Source organism: Cherax quadricarinatus, chromosome 33, assembly GCF_038502225.1.
Source record: "Cherax quadricarinatus isolate ZL_2023a chromosome 33, ASM3850222v1, whole genome shotgun sequence".
Lineage (NCBI taxonomy): Eukaryota > Metazoa > Arthropoda > Malacostraca > Decapoda > Parastacidae > Cherax > Cherax quadricarinatus.
Window position 1 is genome coordinate 13,197,402 of NC_091324.1, and position 23,683 is coordinate 13,221,084.

Below are 23,683 nucleotides of genomic sequence, written 5' to 3' on the forward strand. Positions count from 1 at the left end.
TTTTTATTTCTTAAGTAGATCATAAACATATATGTACGAAATGTCTTCAGTCAATATAGGTTCATCCATTTATTGTATTTCTAGGGGAGCGCTAAACTTGTAGTAGATATACAGAGCCAGGGAGAATGGGAGGCATTCTGGTTGGATCTAAGGACAGTCCAATTCTTTGGATCAAGAGCCTAGCTCTCAATGGCATCAAGGAACCACACGTTCTGCCCTGCTTTGAAAACAGATGCAAACATGTACTGTTGGATTAGACCTTTCTTTTGCAAAGTCTAGTATTTTGTTTTCTGTTGACAACTGAAAAATGATTGTTTTTGTCAAATGCTTCCTGGAGCTTGTCTTCCTGTTAATCCATGATCATGCTCTAGTCCCGATGGATATTCTAAATAAAATTGTTTAGCACTTAAAAAAATTAATGTGATGCTAGATTCATTATTCAGTAGGTTGCTTACCGCTTCGTTAGTACCACTAAGGTTTCTCATCCTATTGCATGAAAAAATATACCATCAGTTAAAAACGTTTCCTCATTCTTACCAAATTTATTTATTTTATAATAAAAAATGCACCATTAATTTTATTTTGTGTATGCATTTAATTATACTTTTCCGTAGGCAACATTTCACCTATTGGCTGCCCATCTAGGTTACGCGTCCCTGTAGGTGGAACTGTGTTCCTATAACAACACTGACTTGATCATAAGTACAACAATAAGACTAACGCTTTCAGAACTCACATCCAAAGCACTTGTAGATCATATCCGCCTTCATGCTAGGCAACTTCAATGCTTGAAGGCATTGCAAGCTGTCTGTAGTGTTGCCCTGCAGGAAGAACATGTACTTCTTCTGTGGCTCAAGAGAGATGGATGGTCCCAGGCGGAAGGGGACAGTCGTGCAGTCGAGGTGGAGGGTTGATTGCTGAGGGGAGGGAGTTGTTTTGCCATAATGATTCAGTAGTGGTTTCTGTAAGGAAACGGTCGTCGGGTTCTTCAATTGGATGGATAATGGTTTCTGTGAAGAAAGGGCCATCTTTTTACTTTCTAAATCACCCTCGTTTTCAGAGCGCAACAAGACCAGGTTAGGACACAACACAATGTGTTCCCCATTCTGAAAAAAACCTTGATGAGCCTTGAGCACGCTCGTAACCAGGATACAAACTTTATAGGTGACATCAAAGGGGGAGGAAGATGTAGAGGTGATATTTTCCACCAAGGCGTAGATCACGGCCGAAGTCTGGTCCAAGAGCCTCTGGTCTTTTTGACATGTAGCACGAACGTCGTCACTCCACAAGATTATGAATCCTGCCAACACCATAACCAGCGCCGCTATTGTCGCCGGAGATGACTTGAACTCCATTCCTACAACTCAAATCGAAGTCTTTTGATTTTATTTGTATAGAAAAAAAAGTTAAAAAATAAAAATGCTTGCCGAATGAATGTGACGTCTTACCGAGAGCTTGGACGCCTGACAACTAATATCTTTTAACTCTGAAGCGATTGTTTATAATTATGTCGAAACCCCGGAAATTGATTTAAGGCAAGCATTTTTAGTTGGATAGGAGAGAAACTGTCTTCCCGTGTCGCAACGAATTAACTTTAGATTGGAAGCAATCTAGTGGAGCGTCCCTCATTCTTCTTGATCACTCCATTCGCGTTTATGTAAAAATTTGAATATACAACAGATGATGCCCCCATGTCCTACTTCACTTCAGCTGAGTGGTTGAGGGGAGTAGACGTGTGCTGGGGATCTGGACCCACTAATTCACAGGCCTACCCATTTCTCCCGACTGATAAGTCATCATTAAAACTCCTACTGTTGGAAGACAGCTTCAGTGTTGTGAGAACTCTTATGTGCGAGCTGTGACTAAGGATATACCTAGTCAAACACTGGAAATAGTTTTCCTTTTTGCAAAGGCCCTCACAGGCCTCTGCTTCCCCTCTGCCTTTCATTTGACCTCAGCCTTTCGCCTCTATCAACATAGAGTGTAGAGGCGAATTTTGCTAGTCCACTGCTACTCGTGCCTCTCAAAATGCTCACAACTCATCGCTTTACCAATCTGAGGAATAACGACGAGCGTGAGTCCTACGTGAGTTGGTAACCCAGGTGTCCACACACTGAAAATTCGTCTTTCACTCCAAGACACGTGTGCTAGAAGTTCTGCAAGCTTGGAGTGAGTAACAATCTCTACGAGTATTGCAGTGTGTGGTAACTCTTGAGAAGTCTGCCTCAGCCTGTGACCTTGAGCGAGGCACTGCATCACCTGCCTGAGACTTTCGCCCATATTGACTATGAGAAGAAAGGCGAATGTGCGTGCTCAGTTACCTCTGCTGTTCTCCTGTATCCCCAACTCTCCTCCTTAAACTCAGCCGTTCGCCTCTATCAACGACGTGCAGTGTAGAGGTGTATTTTGCTGCCCCGCTGGTACTCGAATATGTGAGTTCCGCAAGTGCTGCAGATTTGTTGTAACTATTTGCATGAGTGGATTACGCTGACTTAGGACATTGTGCTACCATCAGTACCTACGTAGGCTTAAAATGAGTGAGGAATGTCTGGCCTGCTGGGTGACCTTGAAAATGGCACTATAAGACCCGCATGCCACTTACACCCATACTGCGTGTGTCTAGTGAGGTGAATGTCCCTTCCTCGACTTTCCTATTCACCGGTATCCCTTAACTCGTCGCCATTATCTACATATGGGATAAGGGCGAGTTTAGCTGATCCAGGCCAAACAGCGCTCCAAGCCAGCCAGTGAAGGCCAAGGCTACATCTGTTCTGAATCCCAGAATGCCTTTGTGAACGTTCTACAGTGTTCCGGCCGTACCTTCGGTGTTGTGAGAACTAGTTCTTATGTAGTGAAAATTTGTGTCATTCCAAGACACGTGTGCTAGATGTGTTAAGTGCTGCAGGTTTGGAGTTAACAAGCAGTACAGGGTTGGTAACTCTCGAGACGACTGTGGGCCCAGTGAATGACCTTGAAAATTGCACTGCGACCTGCAGGCCACTACACCCTGTGTCTAGCTGGTGAATATCCTTTCCTTGTCCCTTCTCCTTCCTCGATTTGGAACTCAGCCGTTCGCCTCTATTTGCTTGTGGTCTAGAGGCGGTTTTTTGCCAGACCACATGGGTGCTTGAGTGCCCGTGTCCTCTGTGCCGAACTCCGCTCATCTTGCGAGTGTCTCCTGTGTGCCTGCCTGCCTGCCTGCTGCAAGCAGGTGTCCGGGTGGTTGGCGCGGGCTTGGTGAGCACAGTCAAGCAAGCTTGAGGGCAGCACTAAAAGCTAGCCAGAACAAGCTAAGGCAGCCTGCAATAATAGCTGTCCTAGGGCCCAGCATGTCTGTATACGTTCTGCAGTGCTGCTGGCATACCAGTGTTTCCTGTAGTGGCTTGAGAACAATTTGACGAGCATTGCAGTGCTGACATTTTGAGTGGGACATGCCAGAGGTTCACTTATAAACATAGTAAGCTTGTGGTGATTGGCTTGTACACAGTGAACATTCATCTGTCATACGTGTGCTAGAAGTGTTAAGTGCTGCTTTCCCCAACAGTTAATTGTCATTTGTAAGCCTGTATTAAGACTTTAAAAGGCTCAGAGTGTACTTCAGTGTAGTGACTCCTTACATTTGATAAATCAGTGTAATACATGCTCTGCTCAGTGTAACTGAACTATTAAATACGGTTACATAATTAAGTTGCTTGTCCTAGTGTCATTGCTGTGTTTTCTAATACATTTTCTCGTTCAGACTGAAACTTTACTGCTAAATTCCCAGTAATATTTCAAATTGCAGTGTTCATCTGTGGTGTGAGTGTGTAACTTATGCTTTGTATTTTTACTGTGAACAAGCTTACTCCTGCATAATGTTCAGTTTCATGAATACTTTCTTACTTGAGTAATTCGGTTACCTTTCAACTGTGTTAAGCAAGAGTCAGCCTGTTAACATCTATGTTCCTTGCCATCTCATCTAGTGGGTCTAGCGCCTAGTTAAAATTGTAATAGTAACAATTTGCAATCATTATACTTCTAGTTATACATTGTGTAAATTGTTTTAGACTATTTGATCAACTGGATTGTAGTGTTTAACTTCTGATACACCAATTTAATGACTGCAGACACGCACTGACACATAATAAACACATTAAAACGCTGGTAACTCCAGAAGCTGGGCCTAGTGTGTGACCTTGAGAAGTTGAGTGTGTTTATTACGACCAGCGGTGTACCACTCTCACCTATATTTACATCAACAAAAGTGTATTCTAAGTGATAAAGTGTACACTTGGTGTACTTGGTAACACTTGTCATACATAGTAATGCGTGTGTAAGTGAGATTGTTTAGGTACTGGTTCATTTATCTACAGCTGCACACTTATGCTTGCATAAGTGGACGGTTACAAAGCATGGCTTGCTTCTGCAGTGTTTTAAAAACTGAGGTTGGAGAGTTGAAGGAGGAGGTCTTGCTTCTCCAGGAGGAGATTAGGAGGCTGAAGGTCCACCTCAATGGGCCTGGGAGAGAGTGTGAGGTGGTTGGAGATGTGGGGAATGAGGCTTCTAGCAGTGAGGTGCAGTCTGTCTCTCACTGTGAGGAGGCTGTAGGTGGGGAGGTAGCAACGGCTACCAGCAGTGAGGTGCAGCCCAGCACCTGCTACAAGTGGCGAGTTGTTCACAGTAATGGGAGGCGCATCAGAGTAAGGAAAGTTAAGAGTGAAGATCTGAAGGTAGGAAATCGCTTCTCTGTTCTCCAGGATGAATGTACTTCAGTGGCCAGTGAAGGTAAGGGTACTACTGCCCCTGCTAATGAAGGTAAGCGCATTCTTGTGGTTGGTGACTCTCAGGTAAGATATGTTGACCGTGCTTTTTGTAATAGGAATAAGAAGATGAGAGATAGAGTGTGCTTCCCTGGAGCTGGTGTTGGGGACATTGTCAACAGACTGGATAATATCATGTCAGGTAATGGGAACAAGCCCATTATCTGTCTCAGTGCTGGTGGAAATGATATTGGGAAGGGTAGGAGAGAAGAGCTGCTAGATAAGTACAGGTCAGCTATAGATTTCATTAAGTCTAAGGGAGGGATCCCAATCATATGTAGCATCTTGCCTAGAAGGGGAGTAGGAAATGAATGGTTGTCTAGGGCAATTGGTGTAAATTGCTGGCTAGACAGATACTGCAAGGAACTTGCAATCCCATTCATTGACAACTGGAACAACTTTTATGGCAAACATGATATGTATGCAAGGGATGGGGTTCATCTCTCTGGGGCAGGGGTGGTAGCACTTGCAGACTCGATTGAGAAGGCCATTGGTGAAATGCCTATGATTTTAAACTGATGGAAGATAGAGGTATGGGTGTGTGTGGGAAACAAGCAGGTTGCAACACTAGGGTTGGAAACAGTAAATGTATAAAAGGCATTCAGCATGAAGTTATAAATAAAGACAATAGAACAGGTCAGCAAACAAAGGGGGACAGCAGAGGGCAGCAAGGGACTAGCTCCCTTAAGGTTTACTATACTAATAGCAGGAGTGTTAGAAATAAGATAGATGAGCTAAGATTAATTGCAAGTGCAGGAAACATAGATATTATTGCTATAACAGAGACCTGGCTCAATCTGAAAGATAGAGAGATGCCCTCTGAATGTCACATACAAGGCTATAAATTATTCCACACTGACAGGGTCAACAGGAAAGGTGGTGGAGTAGCGATGTATGTCAGAGACAATTTAAATTGTTGTGTTAGACAAGATATTAAATTAGAAGCATCAGCCACTGAATCTGTTTGGTTACAGCTTCTCGAGGGCCGAGAAAAACTAATTTTGGGTGTGATTTACAGGGCCCCAAATCTTGATAGGGAGTGCAGTAAACTTCTATGGGACGAAATTCGTAAGGCATCTACATACGAAAATGTTGTGCTAATGGGAGATTTCAACTATAGACAGATTGACTGGAGCAATTTGACAGGAAATTTAGAGTCGGGTGACTTTCTTGATACGATCCAGGATTGTTTTTTAAAACAGTTTGTGACAGAGCCAACTAGGGGAAATAACCTCCTTGACTTGGTTCTTGCCAGTAGGGAAACACTAATTAATAATCTTGAGGTTAATGATGAGCTTGGGGAGAGTGATCACAAATCACTCAGTTTTAACATATCATGGAATTCCCCTAATAATGGCAATCAAGTCTCCGTCCCTGACTTTCGCTTGGCTGATTTCATAGGACTGAAAAATTACTTAGGTGGGCTGAACTGGAATGACCTGACTAGGGGTCAGGTAGGTGGTGATGGTTGCCGATATGATGCTTTCCAGGGCATAGTTCTAGCTGCTCAGTCAAATTATGTTCCAAATAGGGAAATCAGATCAAACAAAAATGATCCTAAATGGATGAACAATAGATTAAAATATCTGATTGGTCAAAAGAGAGGCATATATAGGCAAATCAAAAGAGGAGAGGGGCAATTAAGAAATCGATATATTCAGTTAAAGAGAGAAATAAAAAAGGGAATTAGAAAAGCAAAAAGAGATTATGAGGTTAAAGTTGCAAGAGAATCGAAGACTAACCCAAAAGGATTCTTTCAGGTATACAGAAGTAAGATCAGGGACAAGATAGGCCCACTCAAAAGTTCCTCGGGTCAGCTCACTGACAGTGATAAGGAAATGTGTAGAATTTTTAACACATACTTCCTCTCAGTTTTTACACAGGAGGATACCAGCGATATTCCAGTAATGATAAATTATGTAGAACAGGACGATAATAAACTGTGCACTATTAGGGTCACAAGTGACATGGTCCTTAGGCAAATAGATAAATTAAAACCTAACAAATCCCCAGGCCCTGATGAACTGTATGCAAGGGTTCTAAAGGAATGTAAAGAGGAGCTTAGCACACCTTTGGCTAATCTTTTCAACATATCACTACAAACTGGCACGGTGCCAGATAAGTGGAAAATGGCAAATGTGATACCTATTTTCAAAACAGGTGACAGGTCCTTAGCTTCGAACTATAGACCAATAAGCCTAACCTCCATAGTGGGAAAATTTATGGAATCAATAATTGCCGAGGCAGTTCGTAGCCACCTTGAAAAGCATAAATTAATCAACGAATCTCAGCATGGTTTTACAAAGGGGCGTTCCTGCCTTACGAATTTATTAACTTTTTTCACTAAGGTATTTGAGGAGGTAGATCATGGTAATGAATATGATATTGTGTATATGGACTTCAGTAAGGCTTTTGACAGGGTCCCACATCAGAGACTATTGAGGAAAATTAAAGCACATGGAATAGGAGGAGAAATTTTTTCCTGGATAGAGGCATGGTTGACAAATAGGCAGCAGAGAGTTTGCATAAATGGGGAGAAATCAGAGTGGGGAAGCGTCACGAGCGGTGTTCCACAGGGGTCAGTGTTGGGCCCCCTGCTGTTCACAATCTACATAAACGACATAGATGAGGGCATAAAGAGCGACATCGGCAAGTTTGCCGATGACACCAAAATAGGCCGTCGAATTCATTCTGACGAGGACATTCGAGCACTCCAGGAAGATTTGAATAGACTGATGCAGTGGTCGGAGAAGTGGCAGATGCAGTTTAATATAGACAAATGCAAAGTTCTAAATGTTGGACAGGACAATAACCATGCCACATATAAACTAAATAATGTAGATCTTAATATTACGGATTGCGAAAAAGATTTAGGAGTTCTGGTTAGCAGTAATCTGAAACCAAGACAACAGTGCATAAGTGTTCGCAATAAAGCTAATAGAATCCTTGGCTTCATATCAAGAAGCATAAATAATAGGAGTCCTCAGGTTGTTCTTCAACTCTATACATCCTTGGTTAGGCCTCATTTAGATTATGCTGCACAGTTTTGGTCACCGTATTACAGAATGGATATAAATTCTCTGGAAAATGTACAAAGGAGGATGACAAAGATGATCCCATGTATCAGAAACCTTCCCTATGAGGATAGACTAAGGGCCCTGAAACTGCACTCTCTAGAAAGACGTAGAATTAGGGGGGATATGATTGAGGTTTATAAGTGGAAGACAGGAATAAATAAAGGGGATGTAAATAGTGTGCTGAAAATATCTAGCCTAGACAGGACTCGCAGCAATGGTTTTAAGTTGGAAAAATTCAGATTCAGGAAGGATATAGGAAAGTACTGGTTTGGTAATAGAGTTGTGGATGAGTGGAACAAACTCCCAAGTACCGTTATAGAGGCCAGAACGTTGTGTAGCTTTAAAAATAGGTTGGATAAATACATGAGTAGATGTGGGTGGGTGTGAGTTAGACCTGATAGCTTGTGCTAACAGGTCGGTTGCCGTGTTCCTCCCTTAAGTCAATGTGACCTGACCTGACTAGGTTGGGTGCATTGGCTTAGGCCGGTAGGGACTTGGACCTGCCTCGCATGGGCCAGTAGGCCTTCTGCAGTGTTCCTTCGTTCTTATGTTCTTATGTTCTTATATAAAAGAGGAGATATATATGTAACTTACATATCTCCTCTTTCAGAGGAGATATCTTAATGTTCGTGAAATTCGTATTTCTACAGATTATATTTGGTGTCCCTTCAGCATAGACATCACCTATCAAAGAGAACATAACTTATCAGAGAAAAATTCTCTACACAACTTCACTCCTCTCTAAACAATCCTCTACTCTTCCCCATATAATCTCCAAAGCATGATAATTATTTTTTTGTAATAAGCAACAAATTTTAAATGATCAGTTTTAACATTTATAGTGCCGTGTAAACATTTTCAGTGTTCTGTGAAGATTTTTTAGTGGTGTGTAAATAGATCCAGTGTTATGTAAACAGTTCTGGTGTTATGTAACTTACACAGATCCACGTAGCTAATTTTCATTGCCTTAGAGATGTTATTTTACGTCTTATCTGCAACCTGGTTCTAGCCAGGATGTCACGCACAAAAGTTGACTAACATCCAGGTACTTACTGATAGGTGAACAGGAACAGCAGGTGCATGATGAGTTACACACCTCTGCTCATCTGGGAATCGAACTCGGGACTCGCCGATATGAAAATAGTTTCATCCGTTCATAACTTTACATCATATTCATGGAAAATCGCTAAACCCGTATGGGTTGTACAGCGCCTGAAGAGGAAATCAAGTCTGATTCATGGAAGGTAACAACGATTCCTTAAATCAAGGGTCCTTCACAAACGCCCTGGAATCTTGACTGGTTTTATGTTTATGTTTTAGCGCTGTATAACCCATAAGAGTTTAGATTTTTTTTTAACAGCAAGAGTTAGCAAGTGTAGCTGAGGCAGAGTGGTGTTAGTAGAAGGAGGCTTCTGGCCGTGCTCTAAGCCTAAGACTCCCTCAGGCAATCTCAAGCAAGGGCGGTGCCATAGTGTCAGCGTGCTGAACAAACAACTTTAATACTAACATTCTATTTCCAGGATCATGTCAACGTCTTTACTTTTGTTACCGTACATGGCTATGCACGTATACATGTCGGCAACTGCACCAAAGATGGTTGCAGTAAAGCCTCTCCGTGGGTCGTAGCTATCGGATAAGTCCTAGGGAGAAGGAAGAGTGAAGCTGACGGGGTGTTCAAGACTTCCTGCTCGAGTATACAAACCTTGATGTAAGGATTCATCTAAACTGCCAAGTGTTACATTTTTGCATCAAGGTCACAATTCTACTCACGTGCCATTAATATGCAAGCACATACTTGCTGCAAGAATTCTTAAAATCTCCCTATTCATCATTCATCTAATCCCAAGATACATTAATATGTCGCTCCTATATATTTCCTAATCTAAATCTCTCAGGTCATAAGAAATGAGTTTCACCATATATCAATAACATTGTTTAAGGAACACTATGGATTAAAGATCTGTGTGGGTAGGCTACAGTATACAAGTGATTATATATAATATCATTACTAATATTATTATAATCAAGAGCCCTAAGTCTTAGACTCGTTTAGCGCTTAAGGAAATGGGAAGCAATCCGGTTCAGTCCAAGGAAAGAGAATATCCAAATCATGGAGCAACAGCCCCCTTCCCCAACACGTCGGCAAAGTCACCTCCCTTTAGAAAACAGTTTTGATCTTCTATCCAAACAGCCTGTATGCGTTGAAAACTATATGTAGACTGAGCGAGAACTGTGGCTAAGCCGGTATAATCATGAACTTGCCATTGTAAGGTCGCTGCTTGTCCCCAGTGCTCCTCACACCAAAATTTAATCTACATTATGTATACTAACACACTGACAAATTTAACATTGCTGAATGTGACAAAAGAGACGGTAAAGAACTTACTAAGTCGCCATGAATTTTCTCCATTGTGATCTGCACCTCAGGGAAGGTTGGCTTACAGGGAAAAGTGAATTCCTGGTTAACTCTTCCGTAGAACGTCAGAGCCAACGCTTCCTTAGCCAGCAGGTTGTCGACGTCTGTGAGTTGAGTAGTGCATTAGCTTCATTTGATACACATCCACCAACATGCTGCCCGACACCAAAGTACATAACACACTGCACAAAGATGCCGGCCATCTCTAACCTATATCACTCACCTTTAACGTAGACGTAAACAGAGGTGACGAGGGGGTCAGTAACGTTACAGATTTTTTTTATTTTGTTCTCGGTGGTGTTGTGGATGCAAGAGTAGTAACCCACATAAGTGTAGTTGATGTTCTCCACCTGGGAAGAGAGAGTTAACATTTTATACATCAGCAGTATGCTGCTACCCTTTTCTATATGTGAGTTTCAATCGTGGGAACACCCGCAGTGCGAATATATTAGTATACACACTCAAACACACATATATATCCGGTACATACAACAGCAGAAGAGTATAATTTGAAAAGCGCAGTCACAGGATGAAGGTGAACACCGTGAGTAGACACATCACATGCTTTATGTGCAAGATTAACGTGTTGCAACTGGCTCGTTACATCACAATAACACACATGTACAATGAATTTAAAATGATAATAATAAGGCTAAGTTAAAAGAAAACTGTAATGTAACTATGACAAGAATAATCTATAAAGACAGATTACAGGAATAATGACAAGTTAACACAGAACCGAAACTAAAAGTTACGTAAAAAAAAAAAGTGAAAAAATTCGCATTAAACATACCTTGATACAAAATACCGAAAATATGACTTACGTTATCAGTAACAGGAATAACTTTTAGAAATTGCAAAAATATTAAAATTTAGACAACTCACATCAAACACACCTAGAAACGTAACAGCTGTACCAAGCTCTGGCTACCAGCTGCACCATGCTTGTGGAGGTGTGGCAGGCCAACTGACTAACCACCAGCTAAAACTGAGAAGCCGAGGTTGGTTAATGGGGTTCAAAACCTATTGATGACTACTATAGGGACATTAATTAAGGCTGCATGTCAAACGCTCACTACTAGTCAATTCTTTAATTTCTTCACGAAGCCATTTTTTAATATTTCACTTCCTTTACCATCCCATTGTTTTAACAGCACAAATAAGTATATTTATTTTGCAATACGGTACACAAAGCTTAAAGGGATATATTCATGGTACACAGATGGAATATACAGAACATGGTGTCCCATGACTCCGTTGGCATCACTTTTTCCTCACACATTAAGTGTCCGTGATTCAATCCCCGGTACGGGTGGAAACGTTGAGCATGTCTCCTTACACCTACTGTCCCTGTTGACCTAGCAGTAAGTAGGTACCTGGGTATTAACTGACTGGTGTGGGTCGCATCCTGAGGTGCAAGATTTAAAGGACCCAAATGGAAATAAAACAAGACAGTCCTCGATGGCGCAATGTTTTTGTTGAATTTTCTTGGGTGACATCCTCCCCCGGGTTAAAAATAAAAATTAACCTTATCCTCACATGAAGTTTGATGGACACATTATAAATACACATGTGTCTGTCAAAATTTACATTGCAAATATCTCATCCAACCCCTCAGAACTAGAGCGAATAGGGGTTATACAGCACCTGATGAAAAGATTTATTACCAGTGTTTGGATCGTACTGTGCGAGCCTAGTCAGGAGATAACTAGGGAACACTTGTCACATAATGCGTATTTACCTGAGGTCCAGGAGATGGCAAGTGTAGCTGAAGATTGTAATAACTCATTTGTAGAGAAGGAATCGGGAGGAATGACATGAAAAGAGGTATGGCGTGCACCTCAAGTTACAACCAGGATAGTCGAACAGGTCAGTTATTAGAACGGGAAGCAGCTAAAACAGAGGAAATGATCACTGTTACGAAGATCATTGATTACAGTCCAATGGAATTTGAGCGCACTGGAGGAGCAGATAAAAAATTCTATACATTAGAGAGTATAGGGGTCGGGATCTCGCTGTGTTGGAACACTATTATTCAAGCCGAAAAAGTAGAAGGGTGAGAAAAAGATACTAAGAGGTTTCCACGAAAGACGCATTGCGATCGACCCCATAGCAAATTGATGAGAGTTAAACTCACCTGATGAAAGGAGAGATGCAGGTAAGGACAGTATCAAAGAACGCGCATCATTTAAAGTCAAGGGACTTGAAAGAAAAAGCTACGACAAGGAAAACACAGTCAGACACGTGCTTAATCGTAGTGATGTATGAACGTAGATTCGAGAATGGGATCATTGCTCACTAAAAGTACAGTTAAACTGTATGTCTCTGGAAAAGTCAGGTGACTATAAAATACGTAGAAAAATGGGAATTCCGACTGTTACGAATTGTTATTGTTATAGTTAAGGGGCAAGTGCTAAACCCGTAGGATTACGAAGTTTAGGTTCTTGTAAACAAATACAGACAGGGAAAAACTGGGAGATGAACGTTGGGAGCTCCTCCCAAATCCCCCTATAATTTTTAATATTCCATTGTAATATCGTTATTATTGGTCACTAGTAATACAGTTGTATTGAAAAGCAGATGCTACCTAATGGCTAAGGCGGTCTGTTAGGCGGTAGAGGTATATTAGTACTAAGGTCTCATTAGTCGATTACAGATACATCAGTACTAGTGAAAGGCGAAGTGGAGAGGTAGTTAATGTAATCAGTCCATCACCCTCAGAACAAAATAATAAGTCTCTTATACCAGTGCAGAAGCAAGTAGCTAGAGGCTTAAAATTATACTGGAAAGTGAAGTGTAGCAGCTTGGAGATGAGGTCACAGGTGAGCTGGGCCTTCTAGTTGAAGTAGATCATGCTAAGCAGTTGTTAGCAGCTGAGTAGTCGCAGCCATCCTTGGTACCAAAAAACCACAGTGTCGCAGTGTAAAAAAAAAATATGAATAAATCAGAATTTGTAGAAGTTATGCAACGCCAGGGAATGAAGGGAAAATGGGTTTACCATTTTTGATCAGGGGAAGAGCACAGATCCAATTTCTTGAAATGTTGAGGAATTTACCCCATTATTGAAGGGAATGGGGCGAGAGAAACTTTCCTGGCCATATGAGAACATATTATGGGATTCACCTGTCTCACCCAGTAGTTAAGGTGACACTACAGGACACCCTGCAGGACAGTGTCTTGACATGTAAGCCATACATATATTTAATAAGCCTTTAACAACATACTGACAGCAATGGCACGTTGAGTCACACCCTGTAACTATAACCATATTAGTTGGCTGTCACAGTTGTCAATGCAACATATGGCTATCCTTATAAATAAATGTCTCCAGGTCAACCATTTCGTTACCCTAGCATCAACAGACTAAAGGTACTCGTTATGAATACGCTCCGTATCACGGGATTTACCTATACCAGAATTGTTGCTGTGGTAGTTAAATTACCACTATAAGCAACCAATGGTAACAATCGTATATTACAATGACGCTGCTTCAGCATCATATTAACATCACATTAACATAATATTAACATCACATTAACATCATATTAACATCACATTAAGACCACTTTGGTACCGCATTGAAAATAAACACCATTTTGGGCACTACATTAACACCAGATACTCACCACTAGGTTGGTGACGTAAGGTTTCTTGTGGCCCTCCTCGTAGAATTCGTCAAGATTTTCCTGAGAGAGAAAGTTATAACTTAATACTCTGCTATTATTTGTTTATTGTTATTATTATTATTATAAAAAAGCAACAGATGAAGGCACAACCATTAGTCCTATAGAAGAGACGAGTTACTGTACGAAGGGACGGTGAGAGAGAGAGAGAAAGAGAGAGTGATGATAATGATAATGAATTACTGACGGAGGTAAGGCTGTCTATATCGGTGCACCAGGTGACGGGATGAGTATCCCTGCAGGTGATGTTGAGGGTGGACCCCGTCAGCAGCACCATCTCGTCACCCTCCTGCAGAATTTCCGGCGCCTGCTGCTTCTTCAGCCCCGTCGACTGGCCCTGAGACGTGCCTGCAGGAGTAGATGACAAAGCTACTGTAGGGCAACACACACCAGCACACTCAGTTACCAGACTTGTAAAAATCAGAAGATCTGTATGAAAAGAGAAATATTACAACCAACCCCACGCTCTGGACGTCAATCATGCTACTGTCTTTAATATTTGTGTCTCTTTTATGTGTAATGTGTGTTTGTGTACTTGTTTCTGTGAACATATATATGAAGTTGTGCATGTATGGACGCACGTGCGCACTCAAATGCAAGGTCATGAAGATGAAGAAAGAGCAAGAAAACTGGAGACAGGGTATAGACTAGGGTTGATAGGACAGTAGTAGTAGACTTCACTCAAAGGGGAAAAAAGACCTAGGGGTGAGCATAGCGCCCAGTACATTGCCAGAGACTCACATCAGCCCAATAACCTCTGCAGCCTTTACTTATGTGGCAAAATATTATTTTATCTTTGTTTTACACAGATCAATTTTACAGGCAACGCTGTTATCCTACTTCGGATTCAAAGTTAAGATATACAAGAACAACATTATAAGAACAACAAAGAAGTCTATGCACTGATACATTAGATATGAGATTGGAGAGAGAGAGATTAGAGGAAGTAAATCTATTTACATGAACAGGAGTGGACGTATCGGCAGATGGTTCTATGATGGACGCGGTGAACCAATGAGCAGACGCGCACAAAAAATAAGTGGTGTTGAAACCACTTATTTATCTTCACAGTGGGTGTGAAGCAAGGAGGAGGCAGGAATTAGTGGAGAGGTTATGTTTGCAACAATGTGTGGTGTAAATATTATGCAAAGAAGTGAGAACACAGAAATTAGAAGACGGAAGAGTTGTTGACAATTTAGAAATGATGCAGCAGAATAAGATAACAAAGAGGGAGTATATATCCGGGGCCCTGAAAGACATTCTAAAATTTATTAGATGTTCATGTGACAGTGATACTCCTTGCAAATCTAAGCGTTGTGTTGTAATAATGAAAACATGGCATGTTTCGCCTTTTCCACAAGTGATGATGGGCGGGGATGTCATAATGAGAAAATGCAAGAAGACCTATACGAAAAAGATTAGTCCCTTTCAGCAATAAACGATTGTTTATTGTACGCTCAGATAACAATCTTATTCATGAGGATTAGGTTGTTCAAGTTTATCCATTGACCAAATTTATTTTAAATACTATTCATGCTATCTAGAGACAATTATGTCAGCAACTATTCAATTCAACTCAACTATGACCAAAGCCCTGGTAAGGATGGGGAGCAAGAAGGATGGAGAGGATGGATATGAATGAAGAAATGGAGAGAGTAGAAGGGGAAGCAAAAGTAAGTCGCTCAATCACTTTCGATCTTTACTTGATAATGGGCATGTGTAGAATATATTCGTGATCACGAAGTTTGCAGAGACAGCATACCACACTGCCCAACACTGGCACGCATGTACACAGGAAAGGTGTCTACACACATGCCCGTACAATAGGTGTAAATACTTTGTGGAAGGTCGCAGCTCAGAAAGCTTGTGGGAGTAGGTGGGCGCGCAGAAGGCTAGCTTCCAGGAACTTGCTGGGCACAGTGATCGGTCTTCAGCTGTCTCGCTAGTGTCTAGTTGTCCTCCCTGCTGTGGTATGGATGGAAGGCTTTGTTCTGGACTTTCTGCAGTTTCGGCATGTTGGATTTAGGTGTGAGTGATAGGGGTACACATGGGTGTATTTCAAGCATTAAGTTTCATCATCTTGTAGTCAACTTTTATTTTGTAGTCCGTTTTATCTCTGGCACTTAGCTGAGGGACTGAGTCCGAATGGAGGATCTACATGTTCTACACGGGATCGATGTAGTCAATGTCAGGTTAGCGAAACTCAAGAAGCGCCAGCTGTACGGTATGGAAGACCTCTACTTACCTGACAGATAAACCCCACCCCAGCCGATTATCACAGCAGACTGTGATCCGAATCCCCCCACCCCTCACAGAACACACATGTACAACCATATACAGACGTGTAGATGGTTCATTAGCTTCGTAACTTGGTCATGAGTGTGACCAGATCTACCTGGAGTTCATTACCATTGTAACTTGTTCAGTTATCAAAACTTTGGGGCCCAGTCCCTGGACCCATTATGTACCTCGGTAATTTTTTTATTACCGCCCACAGGATGGGTATGGAGTGCGTAATAAAGATATTAAACTAACTTCCCATGGCCACAGATACTGAGCGATCTTGCACGATATATTGCCGACTGGATTACACGGGCACCAGTCTACGTACAAAACATATAAACTCATCATTGTGACACCAACGAATACCTGAACAAGCCAACGTCATCCAGACCGGGCCACGAGACAGCGAGTCAGCTGCAGATCAACGTCCGTCCCCTGAAAGTTTCAAGCAGCGAGCCTCCTGTGCGCCTACAACAAATATCACAGAAATTTTCAACAAACACTATGCATTTTCCTTGACTTACATAATATCATTTTGAATTCACTGTTGCGGTTGAATTCTTGCTTAAAATAGCACCATTTCTATCATATTTTTCTTTAAATAATATATATATATATATATATATATATATATATATATATATATATATATATATATATATATATATATATATATATATATATATATATATATATATATATATATATATATATATATATATATATATATATATATATATATATATATATATATATATATATATATATATATATATATATATATATATATATATATATATATATATATATATATATATATATATATATATATATATATATATATATATATATATATATGCTACATACTATGGTACAAAAGATTTAAGAGATACATTGTTGATATAAAGATGGCATATGCGGTTCAAGAGGTGTGAGAGATACATGTCTAGTACATATTGTTACATATTTGTCACTGATTATAACGCCAAAATTTCATCCAGCTCCTCAGAGCTGGGGCGCGTGCCCAATATACAGCAGGCATTACCCCTCTGAACAGCAGCGCTGAGTCCCTGGAACAGAAAATTAGCTGCCCTGGGATCCCTAGTTACCCTGATGAGTCTTTCGCCTAGCTCCTTATTAAGGAACTTAGATTCACTCTTTTCCCATGAGCCAAGGGTCTCTGAGCCTATGGGAACAAACATATAATGATGGGAGGCGAACCGCGGCCTGCATTTTGACAGTCCGTCGCTCTACTGATGGAGCTACCCAGGGCGTCTAATAGGAAACATTTCGGAACAAATACTCACTGTATTATATTCCGAAACGTCTACAATGAAGATATCCAGATCTTGCGCATGTGTCTAATTCTTCATCTTGTCGGTACTGTATACCATACATGTACAACTTAGAAGGCATGGAGATGTTATTAGGGACACCAAGTACTGACGTCAGCAAGATAACACCATAAGCCTCTTGTTATCTCAATCCACAGGTGCTTTATCCCTATCCAGAGAGAAAGAAGATAAAAATTACCAAGATAACACACAGTCTAAGCAGAGATGCAGAGATCAAGAGACCGAGGAAAACTACACGATGATCAATAATTATTACATTGTTATATTTACGAAACTCTAAAGCCGTATGGTTCATTCTGACATACAAGTGATGTGTGTGTGTGTGTGTGTGTGTGTGTGTGTATACTCACCTATTTGTACTCACCTATTTGTGGTTGCAGGGGTCGAGTCCTAGCTCCTGGCCCCGCCTCTTCACCGGTTGCTACTAGGCCCTCTCTCTCCCCGCTCCATGAGCTTTATCAAACCTCGTCTTAAAACTGTGTATGGTTCCTGCCTCCACTACGTCATTTTCTAGGCTATTCCACTGCCTTACAACCCTATGACTGAAGAAATACTTCCTACTATCTCTCTGACTCATTTGTGTCTTCAACTTCCAATTGTGGCCTCTTGTTTCTGTGTCCCCTCCCTGGAACATCCTGTCTTTGTCCACCTTGTCTATTCCACGCAGTATTTTATATGTCGTTATCATGTCTCCCCTGACCCTCCTGTCCTCCAGTGTCGTCAGGCCGATTTCCCTTAATCTTTCTTCATAGGACATTCCCCTTAGCTCTGAAACTAACCTTGTCGCAAACCTTTGTACTTTCTCTAGTTTCTTGACGTGCTTTATCAAGTGCGGGTGCCAAACAGGTGCTGCATACTCCAGTATGGGCCTGACATACACGGTGTACAGTGTCTTGAATGATTCCTTACTAAGGTATCGGAATGCTGTTCTCAGGTTTGCCAGGCGCCCATATGCTGCAGCAGTTATCTGATTGATGTGTGCTTCCGGAGACATGCTCGGTGTTATACTCACCCCAAGATCTTTCTCCTTGAGTGAGGTTTGCAGTCTTTGGCCACCTAGCCTATACTCTGTCTGTGGTCTTCTGTGCCCTTCCCCTATCTTCATGACTTTGCATTTGGCAGGATTAAATTCGAGAAGCCATTTGCTGGACCAGGTGTCCAGTCTGTCCAGGTCTCTTTGAAGTCCTGCCTGGTCCTCATCAGATTTAATTTTCCTCATTAGCTTCACATCATCTGCAAACAGGGACACTTCTGAGTCTAACCCTTCCGTCATGTCGTCCACATATACCAAAAATAGCACTGGTCCTAGGACCGACCCCTGTGGGACCCCGCTCGTCACAGGTGCCCACTGTGATACATCATTACGTACCATGACTCGTTGTTGCTTCCCTGTCAGGTATTCTCTGATCCATTGCAGTGCCCTTCCTGTTATATGCACCTGATGCTCTAGCTTCTGCACTAATCTCTTGTGAGGAACTGTGTCAAAGGCCTTCTTGCAGTCCAAGAAGATGCAATCAACCCACCCCTCTCTCTCTTGTCTTACTTCTGTTATTTTATCATAAAACTCCAGAAGGTTTGTGACACAGGATTTGCCTTCCGTGAATCCGTGCTGGTTGGCATTTATACTCCTGTTCCGTTCCAGGTGCTCCACCACTCTCCTCCTGATAATCTTCTCCATAATTTTGCATACTATACACGTCAATGACACAGGTCTATAGTTTAGTGCCTCTTTTCTGTCTCCTTTTTTAAAAATGGGAACTACATTTGCCGTCTTCCATACCTCAGGTAGTTGCCCAGTTTCCAGGGATGTGTTGAAGATTGTGGTAAGTGGCACGCACAACATATCTGCTCCCTCTCTAAGGACCCACGGGGAGATGTTGTCCGGTCCCATTGCCTTTGAGGTATCGATGTCCCTTAGCAGTTTCTTCACCTCCTCCTCATCTGTATGTATGCCGTCCAACACTTGTTGGTGTATTCCTTGCTGGTGTCCCCATCTGGTCTGTCCCCCCAGAGTCCTTCCTGTCTCTACTGTAAATACTTCCTGAAATCTCGTGTTGAGCTCCTCACATACCTCTTGATCGTTTCTTGTGAGTTCTCCACCTTCTTTCCTCAGCCTTATCACCTGGTCCTTGACTGTTGTCTTCCTCCTAATGTGGCTATACAGCAGTTTCGGGTCAGATTTGACTTTCGATGCTATGTCGTTTTCATACTGTCGCTGGGCCTCCCTCCTTATCTGTGCATACTCGTTTCTGGCTCTTCTACTAATCTCCTTGTTTTCCTGGGTCCTATGCCTCCTGTACCTTTTCCATTCTCTGTTGCACTTAGTTTTTGCCTCCCTACACCTTCGGGTAAACCAAGGACTCGTTTTGGTCTTCCTATTATTTCTGTTTCCCTTGGGAACAAAACTTTCCTCTGCCTCCTTGCACTTTGTTGCCACATATTCCATCATCTCGTTTACTGATTTTCCTACCATTTCTCTGTCCCACTGAACCTCCTGCAGGAAGTTTCTCATACCTGTGTAGTCCCCCCTTTTATAGTTTGGCCTGTCCCCTTCAGTTCCTGTTACCTTCTCCACTTGTAACTCTACTATATAGTCAAAACTCAGAACCACATGATCGCTAGCTCCAAGGGGCCTCTCGTAAGTGATGTCCTCAATGTCTGAACTGCTCAGGGTGAACACAAGATCCAGTCTTGCTGGCTCATCCTCCCCTCTCTCTCTGGTTGTGTCCCTGACATGTTGATGCATGAGGTTTTCAAGTACCACATCCATCATCTTGGCTCTCCATGTTTTGGGACCCCCATGTGGCTCCAGGTTTTCCCAGTCGATCTCCCTGTGGTTGAAATCGCCCATTACCAGTAACTTTGCTCTGCTCGAGTGAGCTCTTCTTGCCACCTCAGCCAGTGTGTCCACCATCACCCTGTTGTTTTCTTCGTACTCCTCTCTTGGCCTCCTGCAGTTCTGTGGTGGGTTATACATCACTCCAATGACTACTTTATGTTCTCCGGACTGAATTGTACCTACAATGTAGTCTCTTTCTCCAATCATGTCCATGCCTTCCATTTCCTCAAATCCCCATCGGTGTTTTATGAGCAGTGCAACCCCTCCTCCCCCTCTACTCCTTCTATCTTTCCTCAGGATCTGATATCCTGTTGGGAAGATTGTGTCTGTTATTGTCTCAGCGAGTTTTGTTTCTGTGACTGCTATGATGTCTGGGGATTTTTCACTGATTCTTTCATTCCACTCCTCATGTTTATTCGTTATTCCATCCGCGTTTGTGTACCAAACCTTTAGTTTCTTTTCTATCATTGTGGTCATGCAAGTATATTGGGGTTGGGGGAGCGAGAGCCTTGGTGGGGGCCTATATGGGGCTGTGGTGTAGGTGGGGTTTGTGTTGATGGGGGTGGGGTCAGAATGCCCATAAGGGACAGCTGTTGGGGTGAGGTTTGTGATATGGGGGTTGGTGGCAGAGGGAACAGTGAGTGGGTTGTAGTATAGGTTGCTCAGTTGCGTTGGGAATGTCGCGGGTGGAGTCTTTTGGTGGGAGATTCTGTGGGGTGTGTTTGCCCTTCCTCCTGTGTCTGGGTCCTGCTCATTTTCATTGCTTCTCGTTCCTCCTTGCGTCTCTGTACCCTCTCTTTCAGTGTAGTCCTTTCTTCTTGTGTTCTGTCGCGGTCGAGGTATACTCTCTGGTACCCCTCTTTGTCCCTCAGTCTTGCTTTCTCTTGCAGAATCCTGGTTCGAACTGATTCTTCCTTGAAAGTTACTCTGACAGGCCTTATCCTTCCACTCATAAACCACCCAATTCTCTGAAAATTTGTCACCTGGGTCATATTGCCCTCCCCTATTGTTTTCATGATGCCTTCAATCATTTTTTTTTTCTCCTCCTGTTTTATTTCTTCAAAGTTGGCCCCCTTGGCTTCTTGGAGCCCGTGACACAAAACTGACCTCGCCCTTTCCTCCTCCCACTGAGTCTCCATCTGCTTCCTCTGAGGCATTTTATTACTTTCCATTGACATGTTCTTGCCTTCAGTCCCTGTCATATCTGAAACTTCTATTCTCAGTGAACTGTCTTTCCTGACCAGCTGTCCCTTGCTACTGCAGTTGGCTGTTAGAATCTCTGCATATAGCATACCTTCATTGTCTTCGGACCTGTCGTTTGATCTTAGTGTGCTCATCGTCTTTTCCCTAGCCCCATTGGGTCTGATAGGGACCTTCGTGTCATGCATGTCTCCGTTGTTGCTTACCATCCCCTTGTCTGCGCCTGACTTTGAATTTCCTGATGTCACATCTGAATTGTCATTTGTCTCTCTAATCTGTTTCAGGCTTTGCAGTTTCTCTTCTAAGCACTGTATCCTAGCTTCTGCTGCTAAGACCTGTACTTCCCACTTCCTGCACTCTTCAGCTATCCGCTCCTCCATTTTCTTACCAAGCTCTACTATCTTCCTTCCCCACTCTTCCTCCCTTTTTTGGAGCTCTAACTCCCAGTCTTTCCTCCCTGGTTCGTCTTCCAGATCTCTGGTTTTCCGTCCTCTAAGGCCACCCATATTACCACAGACAGAAGGCTAGAGGAGGGAGAGGGTGTGGGGGAGAGAGAAAGAGAGGGAGAGAGAGGAGAGAGAAAGGGAAAGGGTAGAAAGAGGGAGAGAGAGGAGAGAGTATAGGGGTGAGGGATAAGACCAAGGGGGAGAGAGAGTGAAATGAGGGGGAAAGTAGAGAGAGAGAAAGAGAGGGAGAGGGAGAGGGAGAGAGAGAGAGAGAGGAGAAAGGAGGGCGAGGAAAAGGCTATGAGAGAGAGTGGAGAGATGGAGAGAGAAGCCTATAGAGAGAGAGGAGGGTGAGAGATTAGGGTTGAGGGGAGGGAGAGAGAGAGAGAGAGAGAGAGAGAGGGAGAGAGAGAGGGGGGGAGAGAGAGGGAGAGAGGGAGAGAGAGGGAGAGAGAGAGGGGGAGAGAGAGGGAGAGAGAGAGGGAGAGAGAGAGCCTTCAACATAGGAGGGATGTGGGTGGCCTTACTGTTATGTACAAGGCCAATATTGTCAAAATACCACACTTGGATCCACTTCGAGGACAGCGAAATGCAAGCTTTTATGCCACAAGACGGGCTGAAAGCAGCAACTTCACTCTGGCTGTACCCTTCTCCAGAACATCACTCCATCTGAGATCATACATACCCAGGATGACTCGAGTATGGAACACATTCGTTCAGCATAATGATGTCAACGAGATAACGTCAGTTGATCAAATGAAAATGCTGGCCCACAGATGGCTCCAACTTCATCCTGTTCCCTACTTGTATGTCTCATAACAATAAAAATGCTTTCAAATGAGCTGATGTAGGTAACAGCTCTTGGCTTATCAATAAAGTTAGGAATCCTTAACCTGTAAATAGGCTTGTCAATAAAGCTAGGGATCCTTAACCTTGTCAAACCATGTGTAGAGGAGGGAGAGTGAGAGAGAGAGGGAGAGAGGGAGAGGGAGAGAGAGAGAGAGAGAGGGAGAGGAGGGAGAGAGAGGGAGGAGAGAGAGAGAGAGAGGGAGGAAGAGGAGAGAGAGAGGAGAGAGAGGGAGAGGGAGAGGAGAGAGAGGAGAGAGAGGGAGAGGGGAGAGAGGGAGAGAGGGAGAGAGGAGAGGGAGAGGGAGAGGTGAAGAGGGAGGGAGAGAAGGAGGGAGAGAGGGGAGAGGAGGGGAGAGAGAGGGAGAGAGAGGAGAGAGAGGGAGGAGAGAGAGGGAGAGAGGAGGGAGAGGAGAGGGAGGGAGGTGAGAGGAGGGGAGGAGGAGGGAGGGGAGGGAGAGAGGAGGAGGGAGAGAGGAGGGAGGGAGAGAAGGGAGAGAAGGAGGAGGGAGAGAGGGAGGAGAGGAGAGGGAGAGAGAGGGAGGGAGAGGGAAGAGGGGAGGGGAGAGAGAGAGGGAAGAGAGAGAGGGAGAGAGAGGAGGAGAGAGAGGAGGGAGAGGGAGAGAGGAGGGAGAGAGAGAGAGGGAGAGAGGGAGGAGGGAGAGGAGAGAGGGAGAGGGAGAGGGGAGAGGAGGAGAGAGAGGGAGAGGGAGAGGAGAGAGGAGAGGGAGAGAAGGAG

At 43.0% G+C, this 23,683-nt stretch overlaps 1 protein-coding gene across 11 annotated transcripts in view; it reads right to left on the reverse strand.

Annotated features, from left to right (window-relative positions):
* Positions 1-23,683, reverse strand: part of LOC128693913 (vascular endothelial growth factor receptor kdr-like) — a 247,983-nt gene that overhangs the window by 122,975 nt on the left and 101,325 nt on the right. For 5 of the 11 annotated variants that reach the window (XM_070090807.1, XM_070090810.1, XM_070090811.1 and 2 more), the window contains 5 exons: positions 14,163-14,323; positions 13,919-13,978; positions 10,516-10,642; positions 10,263-10,396; positions 737-962 (listed from right to left, as the gene is read on the reverse strand). In XM_070090807.1, coding sequence (XP_069946908.1) covers positions 737-962; positions 10,263-10,396; positions 10,516-10,642; positions 13,919-13,978; positions 14,163-14,323 — 708 coding nt within the window. Of the gene's footprint in view, positions 1-736; positions 963-9,383; positions 9,517-10,262; positions 10,397-10,515; positions 10,643-11,188; positions 11,263-13,918; positions 13,979-14,162; positions 14,324-17,565; positions 17,762-23,683 lie in introns of those variants that run through there. The other 6 variants (XM_070090812.1, XM_070090813.1, XM_070090815.1 and 3 more) reach the window with 5 other exon arrangements.